At 25.2% G+C, this 17,627-nt stretch overlaps 1 protein-coding gene across 1 annotated transcript; it reads left to right on the top strand.

The window, feature by feature from the left end:
- Nucleotides 1-12,982: 12,982 nt before the first annotated feature.
- On the top strand, nt 12,983-14,110 carry LOC108325305 (uncharacterized). Its single transcript, XM_017558359.2, has one exon. The coding sequence runs from the start codon at nt 13,228-13,230 to the stop codon at nt 13,762-13,764; it is 537 nt and encodes a 178-aa protein (XP_017413848.1). The 5' UTR covers nt 12,983-13,227; the 3' UTR covers nt 13,765-14,110.
- Nucleotides 14,111-17,627: the final 3,517 nt, after the last annotated feature.

The following is a 17,627-nucleotide window of genomic DNA, read 5'->3' as shown; positions in this document are numbered from 1 at the left end:
GCAGATATTTATGACAGATAGTTTAATATCTATATCTAACTTATTTAGAAGCGAATATTAAAATACGCACTATCTATTACTGGCAAGTAATAAATATTCACGAGTAATAATTATTTTCCACGGATACTCGTATTCACGGATTTCTCACGTATCTTTTAATAAATAGGTAAAATAGATATATAATAGAAAAAATATACAAATAGACCTATATTTTGTTTATCATTTCTTGCTATTAGCGGTGAAAAAGATGTTTTAGGAGTGATGGATGTGTGAAAGGGTTGGATTGGAGTCTAAGTTTAGATTTGCCAAATGCTGGTACAAAGAATTTGATTAGACACTCACTCTCTCTTCTTTTTCATTAATTTTGACGCCACAATTTCTACACTCACAAAATTAGAGCAAAAAGGCTCCACCTAAGTCAGGGCTTCTTAGGGTCTATTATTATCTTCTTATTAAACGACTTTTCAGGCTATTCTTTTATAATAAAAATAACCTACATCTTTTATGACCTTTTAAAATAATATATTTCTAATACTATGAATTTTAAAAGTAATATATTTCTAATGTTATTGAATTTTAAAAAATTTAAAAAGTTAAATATGTTATTAATTTCTGAATTTTGGTATTAAAGTAAAATTTATTTAACAATTTTAATATATTTTAGTTTTAAAAAATAAAATTTGAATGAATATAAATTTTTTAATCTAATTATGTTAAAAATATTTTATATGTTAAATACATTTTATAGTTTTTATCGAAGTGAGAATTCCAAAATATTTTAAAGTGGTTAAACATATAATTTTTTTTAATACGAACTATATGATATGTTTATTTAATTTAAAGTTTGTAAAGTAAAATATATCAAAATTTTAAATAAAAATAAATTTTAATTTTATATCAAAATTTAATGACGAAAAAAATATTTAATTCTTAAAAATAATATACAGAGATTTGTTGTTTAAGAGAACGGTAAATAAATAAAAAATATTTATGAAAATTAAAATAAAAAATTACAAGAAAAAACCTTTAAAAATTATCTGAATACTTATTGATGAATAAAAATAAATAACTTTAACAATTTTTATAAGAAAAATAAATAAAATATACATAGACCTTAAACTCAAACATACCATTGATAACAGAGCATATATTTGTTAAGAAAATTTGATTAAAAAAATCATCTTATCAACTATAGATTAATAGATATTTGGTGGACAAATTATAATTCACAATTCTCTGAGAAAAATTTAATCGACGGAATAAATTATGCAAAATTATGCATAATTACCGAACATTAATCTCAATTCTAAAAGCAACTATTTCATACATTCCAACATGTTTAAAATGTGTAATGCGCAATTTGATTAGTATATAAACAAGTATAACTCAAATCGATTATCCAAAACCAAAAGTCATGTTTCAAACTAATGAAATCATAATCACAACTAATTTAACTAAAACTCTTCAAAACATAATACCAACAATTCATCAACAACATCTCATTGATTTAAAATTAGATTCCAAACAATTTTACTTACCTAACAATTAATTGCAATATTTATAGATAAATAACAATAGAAGTTAAAAAAAACATAAAGACTTTGGGAGACATGATGAAATATTTGCACAACAATAAAAACAAAATCAAACTACTCTTCAATTGATAAGCTAGTAAAACTGTAAAATATTTATAGTAAAAAATTAAAGAATTTAGCGAAAATATATTTTAATCAAAAACAAAAAACTTATTCAAATTAGTTTTAAATAGATAGAAAAATTAATCGTGTTTTTCTACGTTCTAGTTACTAGGAATGGTTTTTGAAAAAAGATTAAAAACGTATAAGAAATGAAAGGACAAGCTAAAAAAATATTTTTAAAATAAAAAGTATAGGCGAGAAGGAATAAAAATTCCATAAAGAAATAAAAAAAAAGATAAAAAAAATGTGTATTTAAAATTATCATTAATTTACTTTTTCTAGAAAAAATATATGTTTGTTTAATTAAATACAATTACACTATTATAGAAATTTGAAAAATGTGTAGATTTAAAATTATCATTAATTTACTCTTTCTATTATTGGTGTTACTTCATGTCTCTCATTTATAATAATGATCGTGTAAAGTGGTGAGTTTACAAGTAAAACTGAGAACAAATTATAGAAGAATTCTCTTTTATCTAGCGGTATTTTTGAATTTTTAGTCGAATGTACATAAATCTTGTATAATTCCTTTTATAATTGTATAGTCCTATCTTTTAATTTTGACCCTAAATTACGTAAAGATTTAATTTAAAAAAAAAAAAACTTGACATTAACTGTAGCTATACATTATGAATTTGTTATGTATGTCTTCTGTATCTAATAGGTAGTATATAAACTCAACATATAAAAATTATCTATTTTTGGGTTGTTACATCTTTGACCAAATCTTCATTCAAATTAAGGTTATTTTATTCCATTTACATCTTTGAAAAATATTACTTTTTATTTTGTTTCTTATTTTTTAGAATCACACGACAGCAAGAACATATATTCAAGGATAAACATTTTAAATTAAAACACAATTTAAAAGTAGGTTATCGAATAAAAAGATATATATATATATATATATATATATATATAATTATTTTAAATTTTTATATTTTAACTTAATTATATTAAATTAGTATTTTTATTTTTAATATTAAAATATTTTTAATATTTTGACTTGTATATGAAAATAAACACAAATATGATAACAGTTGGTGTTTCAACAAAAGTGCAATATTTTTGCAGCAAATTGAATAAATTGGAAATGGTATTAGTTGATTCTGGTAAACTCAGCTGTTGAATAAGACAAAATGGGGAGAAATTAAAAGTTTTAAGTTGAAGTTGGAAAACGGGGATAAGAAGCAAGATGGATTGATTGAGAAAGAGGTTTGAATAACACTGATATATATTGCGACTAATTCGTCTTTGAAAATTATATTTTGTGAGTAATTTTTCTTTGAAGATTATAGATAGTTGGGTTGTAGGGACAACAATAACATGACAGCCCAAGAACACAGAAAATGTTAAAATAGGCAAATGCTTTGTCAAAAGTTAGCTAAATATCAATCCCACTTCCTTCACAACCAAGTAAATGCGAATACTTCATCACCCAAAGTCGTAAGCAACTTTCAAACCAATTACCAAATCTTTCACAAGGATGCTCATTTTTAATCTTATTTTTTTACATATTTTATTTCAACTATTAACTTCTTTTAGCTATTTATTTTCACTTTTCATTTTATTTCCTTTTTTATTCTATTAATTGTTTCTTTTGGTTATTGGGTTGAAGATTTCTACAAAACACTCACTCGTACTTTTCTCAATTTAACTTAATTTATTTTAAATACTTTTAGTTAATTTTCTTTTGCTTTCTTGATGTCCAAGTTTTAAACGATACAAAAAGATACATGTTAAAAACATTCTCACGGATGAATTACATCAAAATCTTAAATTCATGATAAATACAATCTTAAATTCGTAATAAAGACAATCACTTACCTTTTTATCTTTGTTTTGTATTTATAAATTTTAAATTGGAGTTATGATTAACTACTTCTAATCAAAATCAATTACCTAATAAATAATATTAACCGATAATTTTAATTGAATAATATTTAATTATATTAATATTTGTAGTAATTAATAATTTCTATAATCTTGTGCGGTCGATCCTCTTCGGTATGGTCATATCATATAATTATCATGTGTTTTATATTATTTCATCAAAAGTTTTTTTAAAGACAAATTCTTCCTTTTAAAAGAATTGAAACTTTTAAATTTATATACTTTTTTTTCTTCAAATGCGTCTAGAAATAAAGTCATGACAGAACTTTCAATTACGATAATTAAGAAGTGAGACTGATCAAACATTTGTTTCGAGGCTAAAAGTGAAATATTTATAAACTTGACTCATTAAAAATGATTTATTTACACGAGTATTAAAGTTTTTTAAAAAAGTAAACTTTGTATTTTCTATACAATAAATAAAAATAGTTGATATTTTTAATTACGCCTGTTAAAGTTAATATTTTAATTTAAAACCAAAATAAAGTAAAAATAAACAATTCTAAAAGGTTGTTACACTAAACTTTATTATTAAATAAATTTTTTCACGAACGAGCTAACACGACGTGACATAGTGAGAGTAACTTAAATGTTTAAATATTAGACAAGTATCATCGTGGATATCTTGAATTGATAGCATTACATTGTTTTTCTTTAGACTTTTTTTTCTTCAATTTCAATTAATTTGTAAAAGTTAGTTATTCATATTATAAGTTCGATGATTGGAACATCAACTGAAATTTAAATAGTAAATTATTTCGTAAATCAGGAAATTTAAATTATAGAACCTTGACCATTATTTTCAAATTTAAGCACTTTTTTATATAAAAACTGACTTCTAATAGAAATAAACAATTTTAAAACCACCTCTTTATGAATTTATTTAAATAAACGCTGATCTGATTATAAAATATTTATGTTAATTTTCTGAGTCTGTAGATGGAAGAAAATCGATGAAAAAATATCCTTAACATCAGACTCATGAATTTACAAGATTGAAAGTGATTGATAACTTTGGTGAGATATTTTCACCATTCCGCGTGTTGAGCGTGTTTGGCTTGGTAGATAAACGAGCAAAAAGAGTGAATGAATGGTGCATAAAAGAGAGGGTTTTTGTTTTGCATGAGTATATTCTTAAGATCATTTTTCAGATATTGTTTAAAATTGTTAAACACGATACTTTAGAATTCGTTTGTTACAATCCAAACAACCACGTCCCATATACCCAAGGCATGCCTTAAACCATCAAATAAAAAAAATTAATTAAGATAAAAGTGAGATTATCATCTTCTAAGCATGATTAAGAAGATAATATTGTTCAAGTCCAACTCAAAAGTATAAGACTTGTATATGAATTAATTTATCAAGCATGCAGCTTTTTCATCTAATTATTATGTATTAATTCATCCTGTATTTTTTTAAATTCAGATACTTCATTGAATTTAGTTCATTTTGACAATATATGCTTGAAAGAGTATTCGAAAATTTTAGTTCTAAATTAATTTAACTTACGATATATTTCCAATGATGTTTTATTTTGCAAAAATAGATAATAGTAAATTTTAAGACAATTTTTCACTCAGTATCAAAATTTAAAAGGTTATTTTTTAACCTAGAAATAATTTTAAATTTCAAATTATTTTTAACACAAGTGAAACCTGTGTCATAATTAATCCAAAATTATGTTAGTTGGTACGTTCAATCTGTTTATGGATAACACCGGTGAATCCAAGCACATGTTAGTACGAACTGCAACAAACATCTTTATCTACAAGTTTTGGAGACTTGACCAAATTCAAAGTATCAAACTGATGCAAACTATGTTGAAGAAAAAAAGAAGAGGAAAATCTAATCTTGATTTTCATATCATATCAATTATTTATTTAATCATGTATGCGTTCTTCTTATAATAATGCTACCTATGTATGGCTGTGTGATGTGGGTCGACAATTCCATCTACCTATCCAAATAATATGACTAAATATTATATAGTTCTTTTTAAAATAATTTGTGGACCTATGATATTGTTTCTCAAGGACAAGTTTTCAATGCATCTGTCTTATGATTAATTTAATTTACTCGACATGGGTTCTCGAAACGGATTCGTGTGGAATGCTAAACATTTTTTAACTTGATTTGAAGTGTTTAAGTATTTTATGCATATATTATTAGAACAAAATTTATAGATAATTTGTTTATGTTATGGATCAAAGTTATGATATTTTTTTATTGTTAAGGATAAAAAAATGGAAGAATAAAAAAGAAAAATAGACTGGAAAATTGTAGATGAAGAATGGAATGATGGTGAAAGATTTACAAGAGTGAGAGAAAAAACTATTAAAGATAAAATAAGAATTGATAAAGAAAATTAATGAAAATATTATACAAAATTAATCGATTTGAAATAAATATATATCATAAATTCAATCACATGGAAGAGAATTTAAGTTACAACTTTTTTTTAGTGAAAATCTTAAAAAATAAAATTTAAAAAAATTCACAAAAACTAATCTAGATATTTAATTTATCAATTAAACTCAAGGTGTACTTACATTAACAATTCATCATACACTTAAATTTAGAAAATATATTCAACCAATTATCTTCAACTATTTAAAAATGGGTTTTGATACATCTTATATATAGTTTGCAAGCTATAACCACTATCATCCAATTCGTCAACCAAAATTGTGTTTAAAATAAAATATAAAGATAAAAAAATATTGATGAATATTGAAAAAGATATCTCGAAGTAAGATGAAAAAGAAAGATATAAAGAAAAAGAAAAACATAAAAAAAGAAATTAGTAAAGAGAAAAAAAGTTAAAAAAGAAGAAGTTGAAAAAGAATAAAGATTAAAGAAAAGCGAGTCAGTCAGATATAAATTAAAGAAATTAAATAAGAATTGAGATAAAACTAAATTGAAGAGAAGAAGTTGAATGAAATAAAAGGTGTTGAGAGAAAAATAAATTAAAGAAAATAAATTGAGAGGAAAAAAAACAAGAAAGAAATAAATAAAAGAGAAGTAAAGATAAATAAACAAAAAATAATGAGTAGTGAGAAAAAAAGATAAAAAATCTACTAATGAAAATGGTGTTTATATATATATATATATATATATATATATATATATATATATATATATATATATATATATATATATATATATATATATATATATATATATATATATATATATATATATATATATATATATATATATATATATATATATATATATATATATATATGTTTTGGGATATCCTTAACTCAAAGCATTCAAAGCTGTCAACTTCATTATCCAGTTGTGTTATTGTCTCTCTTTTCCTTGTCCTAGTCGTAGGGGAGGGTTACGTCTGACTCATTTACTATACTACCAATAAATTACATTATTTCTATTAATTATCAATTAATGATTATTATTCTCATTAACTGTCTATTAGTAACTATTATTGCTAAGATTAATTATCATTATTGACTACTCAGTATCGTAATATTTTTATTGGAGGGTCGATCGGTAGTCAATACAGTATATATATATATATATATATATATATATATATATATATATATATATATATATATATATATATATATATATATATGAAATTTCTCGTTTGTAAAAACTTTGTAGTTTTGAATTATAAAAGTATAATTTTAATGTTATCAAAATAGCATGTGGTGGTCAACCCATGATTCATCACTCGTATTTTTATCTTTTTGAAGTATTACATTAATATACTTTTCCAAAATGAATATAAGAAGAATCTTGCATTTGTCCCTCATTACAAATATTCTCGCTAATTCATCCTTAAAAACAAACAAAGTCTATGAAAAAATCATACATGTGAAGTGGGGATGGAGGAAGTGGTTGTTCCTGCATTGTGGACCGATGGAGGGAACTGGTTAGATATTGGAGTAAATTACACTAACATTCAACATATATTTTCAAGATACTCTTCTAGCCACCCTTCTTTTTTATAATAGACTCTATGTGTGGGGCTTTTAAAATTATGAAATACATTTATATTATAATGTATTATAATGGAAGATAATAAAGTGTTTTTAAAATAAATTAGAAATTTATGTATAATTTAAAAAAATGGGGATGTTAGTTTAATTTAAGAAAATCTTAAAAGAATGGTACTGTGGATATTATTTTGGGTACTACTCCTACTTCATTCCTCCCTTCACGTGGTGGTTGAGAAACCCAACCACCATTTCTTCTACCATAAATCTTTCACAACTCTCTTAACATATAATCTATTCCAACGCATTTTAATTTAAAACCTATTAAATTTTATATCTTGTTTAAACATTTTTCTATTTTTAAAGTCTTAAATGAATTTTAATCAATAAATAAACAATGCGTGTTACAATGGATATTTATTATCACCCCTAATAGTGTGGCCTAAGCAAATCATTAAGGATTAAGTTTTATTCCATTTCTGATCTATAACGTGTTATTATAGCAATAAATTAAGCCAACGCAGCTCCCACTTGGGTTTCACTTTCTAACACACTGACCCATCTGCCCCAGAATTTAAAACAATTTAGTTTTCGTTGTTGCACTATCAAGTAAGGTACCAATCACAATAGTCAAATTACTTTGCTATCATAATAGCAAGTTAGCAACAACTGTTGACTACACAACCTCATCTCTATTGTAAGACAATTTTACAACTACCTATAATTCGGATTTCTTTCCACACATTATACTATTTTTGTTATTAGGGAAAACCATTTCATGTGATAAAAAAAAAGAGGGTAAACAAGACACGTACATTAAACATAAACTAACAAATTTAACCTAATAACAAAGCGAAGTTTAAAATATAAATATCATAAGAAAACTTAAATTATTATAAGTTTTGAAAATCTTAGATTAATTAGAAATAAAAGCAATTTATAGTAAATATTATCTTTTGAAGTAATTTCATAAGTTTGAATTAAATATAACCTATTTCATAATAGATAGTATTAAAACTCTTTTTAATAAATTTTGTTGATTTATTTAGTCACTCACTGTTATGTTCTTATCTCAACACCCACATATATTTAGTGTCATGTTTAAGAAATATAGTTCTTAACTTGAATATATATCTTAGAGATCACACATAATTCAAAGATAATACCAAATTAAATGCAAAACAATCCAATAATATTTCATTTTTACTACTTTCAAATCTAAAATAGATTTGTATCTTCTAGGCCTCTAAAACAACAAAAGAACAATCATTTAGAATATCATTCATCAATCATCCAAATACACTCATCAAACACAAATATTAATAATTATCTCAAATAACAACATTTAATCACACATCATCCTCATAACCTAACAAATAAAAACTTCATACTTCTTAACACAAATTAAAACAAATATTAGATTTCCTTATTTGACAGAAGATCAAATTGCTCTATAAAGCCTAAAACAGATTCAATGTACATTAATTCATATTTCCTCTTACGAACCATATAGAAACACAATCAGAGTACACCGTTAGGATCACTGATCAATAAAAAGTTTTATAGAAGACTCAAATTTCACATGCAAAATAAAAAAAGCTAACATGCAGAAAAACACAACTGATAAAGAAAGAAACAAAAAATCACTTTACTCTGTTTGAAAGATCGATCAGTTAGACTTGAAGATTTCACTACGATAATCACTAAGACGGAATATGATCTTCAAACAGATCAGTTAAGGATGTTAGAGAGAAGTCAGATAACTATAGAAAAATGATTTCTATAGATGATGTGTTTTAAAATAACAAAATTCGTGCTTAACGAAACTATTTATATCAAAATCTTTTAATATTAAAATAATCGAATTATTTTTAAATCATTATACTTTTAAGATTTTATTTTTTATATTTTTACATAAATAATTTTTTCAATAATTTCACATATCATTACAAATATACAATAACCACGATTTATTTTTCTTAATCAAATTGAACGCAAATACAACACAAAGATCTCATTTTTTGAACAAAAAAAATATTCTAATTGAAAATATAATCAGCTACGCAACATTCTCTAAGTAAGTTTTAAAATCAAATAAAATAACAAAATTATTTAATTTTGATTTATTCTTAAATATGTAATTACGTTCAACATTTTATAAAAAGAGATCGTTGTAATAGTGTTAATATATTTTTGAAAAATATTATTTGACACATCTATATTTTTTTATATTTATTTAATATTATTTTTACTTACTTTTTCTTTTATTTATTTTTTAAAAAAATACAAAAATTTACATTTTTATAACATTTTACCCTTTATCCTGTTTCAAAATATAAGGTAAATCATGCATCGGGTCTTTGTAAATTGTGATGTGTTAAAAATGTTCTCCAAAACTATTCCGTAGTAGTTTATTCCTTCTAAAATCTCAACATGATTTTTTGGTTTGATTTATAACTCCGTTATAGTCACGGGTCATGTGGTTTTATTTGAGTTTACAGTGAAGACACAAGAAAATATGTTTACATTTCATATAATTTAAACAACTACAATTTTTTTTCAGAATGCTTTTATTAATTTCACCATTTTAATGAACACATTATCATTTGCTAAAAAATATATGACAAATAAATACTATTATTGCACGTATGCATCTTGCTGTAATAGATTTTAAAATATACAAGGTATGGAAATGAAAAAATAAAAATAAAAGAGTGATAAGATATTTTATTTTAAATCATGTACCCAATATGTTATGGATTAAAAGATAATAATATACACAACTATTAAAGATATGCTACAAGGCACGCACGACCACACGAATTTGACTCGATAAATTTGTGGAGGAATATATAGGTATAATAGTAGCTAGTTAATTGAAGGATCAAATCCAAAGAATCTATATTTTTTATATTAATAATATTCTAATCACATTCCCACACACCAATATCTGTATGAAATTTTTAAATCTCCAAATTTAAATGCATGACTTTAACTAAAAAATAACTCTAATAGTTGTTAACTGGAATATAATTATATGTAGCTGTTACTATTTAGTTGAAAAGAAAAAGAGTTAAAGTGAGGGACCGAGTTCATAATATTCTAATCAGGTTATGAATTTTAGGTTTAATTTGACCTTAGGTTTTATTAGATGGAAAAAGAAAATCCATAACTGCGAATATTTGTAGATAATATTTTAAATAAATATTAAATGGATATTTTTAGATATTTAGTATGGATATTTTTAAATATTTAGTATGGATATTTTATTACTTACTTACTTATGGGCAAATACTGTGGTATCTGACTTGCATGTATTTGTTATTAGCTGAATTTTATTTGAATATTTTTAAAAGAAATTCAAATAAAAGTACAATTATTAATAAAAATATTAATTATTATATTTTGAATATATATAATTTTTTTTATATTTAAACATGAGTATTTATAGATGCCTACAATTTTTTTAATACCTATGAGTATTTTTTTAGTGGATAATAGGATGTACAACATGACAGAGTTTTTTTGGACGGGTAAGAAATAGACAATATATCCATACCTAACTAAACATGTTAGAATCTCTAGAGTCTATCAACCACATCATTTTAGTTAGATTTGACAATAATCTTAAATTAAATTTTTTTTAATTTGCTTTAATAATGATTTTTAATTTACGAAATTTATAATAAAAACATATATTTTAAATGTTAGGTTATGAAATTAATTTTAATTTTAAATATAATAGTTTGAAATAAAAAAAAATTATACCACGCCTATATATTTTAGTATTTTTTTTAATGAAATAGGTTAATTTATAGTTTGACTCTTTGACACCTTTAATTAAAAGTTATTAAAATTAATGCACAAAATCTAAACACCATTTTTTTTTAAATAAACTAAAAATAATAACTAACTTCTAAATTGTGATTCATTTCAAATATCTGCTTATATTAATATAAGTAATTCTTATCACTAATGTTAAGAAAAATATCATATCACAACATTAAATACTAACAACTACATTTTACTGAAAAACATACATCAAATTCGAAAGGGCACGAGATATATGATATTTATTTAATAGTTTTACAAACTAGATATGTTATAAAAACATTATTAATTATAAGAAGTAACGCATCACCATGAGTAGAGAGTATGGGAAGATATGTTAAATTTCATATGCTATAAAAATATTATAAATTATTAACAAAAATATAGGTGGTGTCGTACCAGTTTGACCGTAATTTTATCAAGTTACTTTTTTTTTTAATTTGTCAAACTTAATTTGGTGTTTTTGTAATGTTCTTTTTATTATATTGATGTATTAATTTTTAAAATATAGAAAATAGAAAATATTGTATAACAGTAAATGAGAATTATTAACCAATTTAAAAAATATAACTGCAATGCATTCTCTAAAAGAATGTTTATAAAAAATTAAAATTAACGGATACTATGATAATTTTATTTTATGAGAACGTCTAGATTTTTGAAATAAATAAAAAATTGTTTTGAAAAATATAAGAAAAATGATATAATTTACATATGGTTATAAATGACCAATAATACATATTAATAAACGGACTCGGTTGAAACAGTGCAACATGAAAAGTTTTAAATGCCTTAATTTTGAATTATATAAAATTAAGAAGGTTGGTAATTGTAAATTACTGTATATGTACGATTTAGTTGTTCTTTTTATTAGTAAAATTTGTAAAAGAGTAAATAGTTGTTTTTAAGGGAAGATAATGAAGTAAAGGGGTTTTGAAGCACATGAGAAACGTTGAGATCTGGAAAGCAAAGGTGTATCTTTTTGCAAATAGGAATAGTTAAAATGATAAATAATAAAGAAAGAGAGATAAGAATAGGTGTAACCCACTGATTGAGGCAGTGATAGTGGGCAGCATTATCGTAGACATTTTTAATGCAATTTTAATTTTATTTTAATGACGTTGCCATCACTCAAGTAAACCTTTCATTTCAAAGCTTCTCAGAAGGCCAACTCAAGTTTGCAATTTTGAATGAAATTTCCAAGTCTATTCAAATCTCGTATAAAATTAAAAAAAGAATAATGAAAATTGAAAAAGCAAAAGCTTTAATTCTTAAAACGCCCTCACACTTAACCCTTGCTTTGTCCGTTTTTTCTTTTTCTTTTCCTTTTGGTACCAACCAAAACACCTAAAAAAACACCAGCCGAACCGGGCCGAATAAAGCACCAAAAGCGGTCATTGACTAGGCGAGTGGGACCCACGCAACTGACCCGGACTCCAACTCCAAATTCAACTCCATTTAATATTTTAAAAAAGGAAAAAGCAGCCACCATATTCTTTTCAAAACAAAACCATAAAAAGCTAAAAATAAATATTAAAATAAAAAATAAGAAACATGAAAACAAAAAGGCAAAATCAAAGTCTCTGTGTAATGGGCTAAGAATTCGGTCCCACGCGCCTGCGTCGTCAGCATCATTACACCGTACTCTTTCTTTCTCTCTCTCTCTCTTTCTTTCTTTTCTTTCTCTCTCCATTGTCCCCCTTTATATATAAGCCTCACGAGATCTCTTCGCCACCACAACCCGCCGTGTCAACTCTCGTTGAAACACCACCGATTAAACGTGTCTCTTAAATCTAATTCCCAAAACGCTACCGTTTTGGCCTTTCTTTCTAAGTATGGGTGATAGCGATTCCGGTTGCAAGAAGCGTGTCCGAGATGACTCGGACGATTCGGTTCTTGAATCGCCGGAGACTAAGCGACTCAGGGACGATTTACTCGAGTTCTTCGACGACGCCGACGATGCGCCTTCCACACAGGATCTTGACTCCGTCATGAAGAGTCTGCAGGAGGAGATCTCTGGCGTGACGTCAGGTTCCGGCGAGTCTCAGGCGCAGATCGGGTACCTCCTGGAGGCTTCCGACGACGAGCTAGGGCTTCCTCCTGCCGGAAGCTCGTCGGTGCCGGAGAATAAAAACGAGGAGAATGAGTTGATCCGAGTGGCGTCTGACTCGTCCGGAATCGGCGAGTTGTGGGAGTTTGAGGACCATATTTCAAGATACGATTCGTTTGATTTGGGAATGGGATTCGGTTACGAGTGCGATACTGCCACCGAATACGCTGCGTTTGAGAAACTTTTCGATCACTCGGATGTGTATTATGATTCCGCCGAATTTTGTGATACATGGCGGCATGAGACGTTGCCCACACAATAGATATTTAATTAAAAGGAAAAAAGAAAAAAAGAAAAAGGTATTAGAGATGTACATATTTTTCACTGTTTTTTGTTCCCTTTTTTCGTGATGAAGGGAATTACAGAAGAAGTTTAGGATAACAGATGCAAAGGAAATTGCTTAGTTATATTTCTAATACTTTATGAAGGAAGTGTTTCTGACTGGGCACCATATGGACACAATTCAGAGTAAAGTGTTGGTGTATTCACTGTTTTCCAGTTATTGTAATTACAAAACAAACTAATATTTTATTTTAAAAAATCTCTGGGATGATTATATTAGATGTGAAATTCAGACTCTAGATTTTAAATGATATTAGTATTATATATAATTTCTTTGGTTTCAATTTTTTTAAAATTATTTTCATCTGTTTTATGCTTTATTTTCTATAAAAAGGAGAACAATTTGGATTATAACTTCTTTTATTAAAAAGATAGTATAATGGGCATTCTAATTTTCTAGAATAAAAGTAATATCTATGTCTGCTTATATAAGTTTACATTTTAAAATATAGTAGGGATATTTTAGTTAGTACGCTTAAAATGTTGGTAATTAATTCATAAAAGGTACTTCAATTACTTTTAATTTGTTTGAACATTTTAATATTAAAAAATAAAAAATGTGTAGAAATTTTACGTTTTCGATATTTTTGAATTCAACACAGTTATCATTTCTATGTTGAAATTTTACTCCCCACTGTTTTTTTTCTCTTTCTCGTGAAAAATAATCAATACAAGCGTAAAAAACCAAACGAAAAATTATACAAATTATTCACTCTCAAACAATTTTAATTTCGTTTATGTTCTCTTTCTTTAAGAAATGACATAGAAAGATACAACTGTATACAAATTTTACACTCTCCTCTCCTAGTAATTTCTCTCAATCAAATACCATGTAAGTGAAGTATACTCTTTAAAAGATAATTGATGGATATTAACTTTATCTAAACAAAGGAGAAAAAACTGGAAATAATTTTAAGATTTAACCAGAAACAAATGTAAAGTGAAAAAAAATATATAGAAAAGAAAAGATGGAGGAGCTTATGAAAACCGAGTCGGAATATGTTCTAGAAGTTCTTTTTTAATCAATTTTGTATTTAGTTTTTTATTTATTCTGTCTCTTCAGAACTACTTTTCAATAAGTTATGATTATAATTTGGTAAATTGTACGAGGGATAATAAGTTCAGCATATACGACATGGTAGTCTGAATTATTACCTCAAGTAGAAAAACTACAATAATTACTTTTAGACTTCATAGATTAACTGAAATTATAAGACCGATACGACGTATGTTATATATAACTGTTTAAAAATGTATAAAACATTTATTTTATCTTTATTGTATAACTTATTTTAAATATCTATCTCTCTTTTTTTTCGCTTTGTAAATTTTGATTGCAAAAGTATAACGATCATTTTAATAAATATCAATAATTGTTCAAAAATAACATAATAGCATATGAAATAATATATTTAAAAGTAATAATTTTTTTATATAGTATAAATTGAGTTTACGTGGACTTTTAACATAGAAACAAGTTTGGTAGACTTGGTTAATAAGAATATATATTGGGAGGTGAAAGATAGTTTAAATTGATTAAGAAGAATGACAATTATTGCACGTGATGATGAAATTGTTAATCTTGGAGGTAGACGAAGAAAGGAGGATGGTGGATTTTGGGCCTAACTTTTGTGTATTGGTTAAATTTCTTGCACATTTTACGTACCTGTTACTTGGGCCATTTTTGGTTGTAGCTTCTATAAGCTTTACAAGTGGCTGACACCTCACCGCACTTTAATAGTGGAATCCAATTCAACGGCTATTCAATTACTACAAAAGTGAACTCAGATTTACAAAATATACAAAAATACAAATGTTCTTGCAAAGTACACCTAAAAGAATTAACCCTTTGTATTTAGAAGACAGAAAAGGACATGGTTTTAGGTTTCTTTTCCTTTTCTACATATTCTTTGTTATGTGAACCGATGGAGAAGAGTAATGTTAGGCATAAATGATAGGTAAACCTAGCTGATCCAACACGACTTCACACCCAAATAAAAGAAAATGAATTAGATGGATTAATCCCGTTAAGGAAAATGATGGTGCACACCACTATTGAAAAGTATAATCATAATAAATGCTTCATTTACGTCACCGTTTTAGTTTAAGCTGTTTCAACAATGACCTTTTTTTCTTCTATTTTACATATATAGACCATTCCCTATATCTGCATCGGTTCAAAGCTGCCATTTGGATCAAAGTCTTACCTATAGCTTATTTAAAAAGAAAAACTCTTTCATCATCAAGTTTTTAAAAGACTAATGTATTTCTGCTGTACTGTTGCGCTAAGCAAACTCATTACCGGTTACATTTTTCTCACAATACATGCATGTTGAATAAATTGTGTATAGGTGTTATAATAAAAAAATGCCTTATTTCAAAGTTATAATACGACTATTTAATTATATATGAAGTTATTTGATAGTAAGAAAGATAAATAAATATATGCTTTTAAAACAGTATAATAAATTTAATATAAACAATTTATAAATAGCTTTTCATAAATTATTTTAATAATGTTTTTGGTATGACGTATTCAATTTTTTTAAAATAATTTTTTGTCTATGAATACATCCTATAGGGGATAAATAAATTATGTGTAGATGCATTATATATTTTTATTATTTTAATTTATAAGAAAATAATTTTTATTGGTTTATGCAAAAGTCTATCAACAAATAAGCTGGTGCTTGTATTTTCTCCGAGTCGTACATAAAAATAATTTGGAAAATACTTCAGTGGGTATATTTTTAATTTTTGTGAAGAGAAATTATTACAACTAAGAGCAAAGAGGAAGAAAAATTCTATAGCGAAGGATTTTTGCAACTAGCTTCGGCCCAAGTCTGGCCCGTTAGATACGGGCCGAGTATGGATCATATCAGTTTATATTTATTGGCAAGCACAGGGTACTATTTTCCTTAAAAAAAAGTAGCACAGAATACAGTTTTGTTTTACCAGAGAAGAGAAGAAGACAGATTTGAAAGGTGGACAATTATTATGAGATTTGAATTGCTGGTTTTTACTTTTAAATTTACTAGGTGATTTTTTTTTATTGTTGTGAAAAATGTGAATAATAGACCATTTGAATTGTTATAGTATTTTTCTTAAGTCAGTATCTTTATATCTAAGCATACACAAATTATACTATTTTTCAATATTTATGAAATATATAAATTTAAAAATCTACAAGTTACCTATTAAATGATTTAGTTCATCTCAAAAGTTTATTTGAAAGATAAATTTTATTTAACACCAAATACAAGCAAGAGTTCAGTATTATATTTCAAAACAGTGAAAGCATAATTACTGAAATTTTAGTATATAAGTCTCATAAGTATAATAAAAAAATATTAAATTTATATTTATAAACCCAAGATTATTTGTTCACAATGTACTCCAAATATTGATAAATATTTTCAATTAAATTTTATTTAATAATTTAAAATTATATATGTGTGTGTTTGTCAAACACATAAGAGCATACATAAATCATCCTAATATTTAAAATAGTTAAGAAACTAAGAACTTTCTTATTATGATTTGCATAACCAAATATAAAAAATAATAGATTAGTCTTGTATTTGTAAAACATATATTAAAAATTATAAACTAGGAAGAAGTCTATAATAGAAAAGTAAGTAGCAAGATAAATATATATTTTTTCATCTATTATATGTAAATCCGTATTTTAGAAGTGGTGATAGTTTAAAAATAGCGAAACTCGGTTATTTTAATATTAAATAGTTTATATATAAATAGTTTAAACGAGTTTCATTATTTTAA

This window comes from Vigna angularis, chromosome 3 (assembly GCF_016808095.1).
Source record: "Vigna angularis cultivar LongXiaoDou No.4 chromosome 3, ASM1680809v1, whole genome shotgun sequence".
Lineage (NCBI taxonomy): Eukaryota > Viridiplantae > Streptophyta > Magnoliopsida > Fabales > Fabaceae > Vigna > Vigna angularis.
This window is presented reverse-complemented; position numbering and strand designations above follow the sequence as displayed.

What these genes read in the sequence shown, in the direction of transcription:
- LOC108325305 (XM_017558359.2), top strand. Translation starts at nt 13,228, where the DNA reads ATGGGTGATAGCGATTCCGGTTGCAAGAAGCGTGTCCGAGATGACTCG.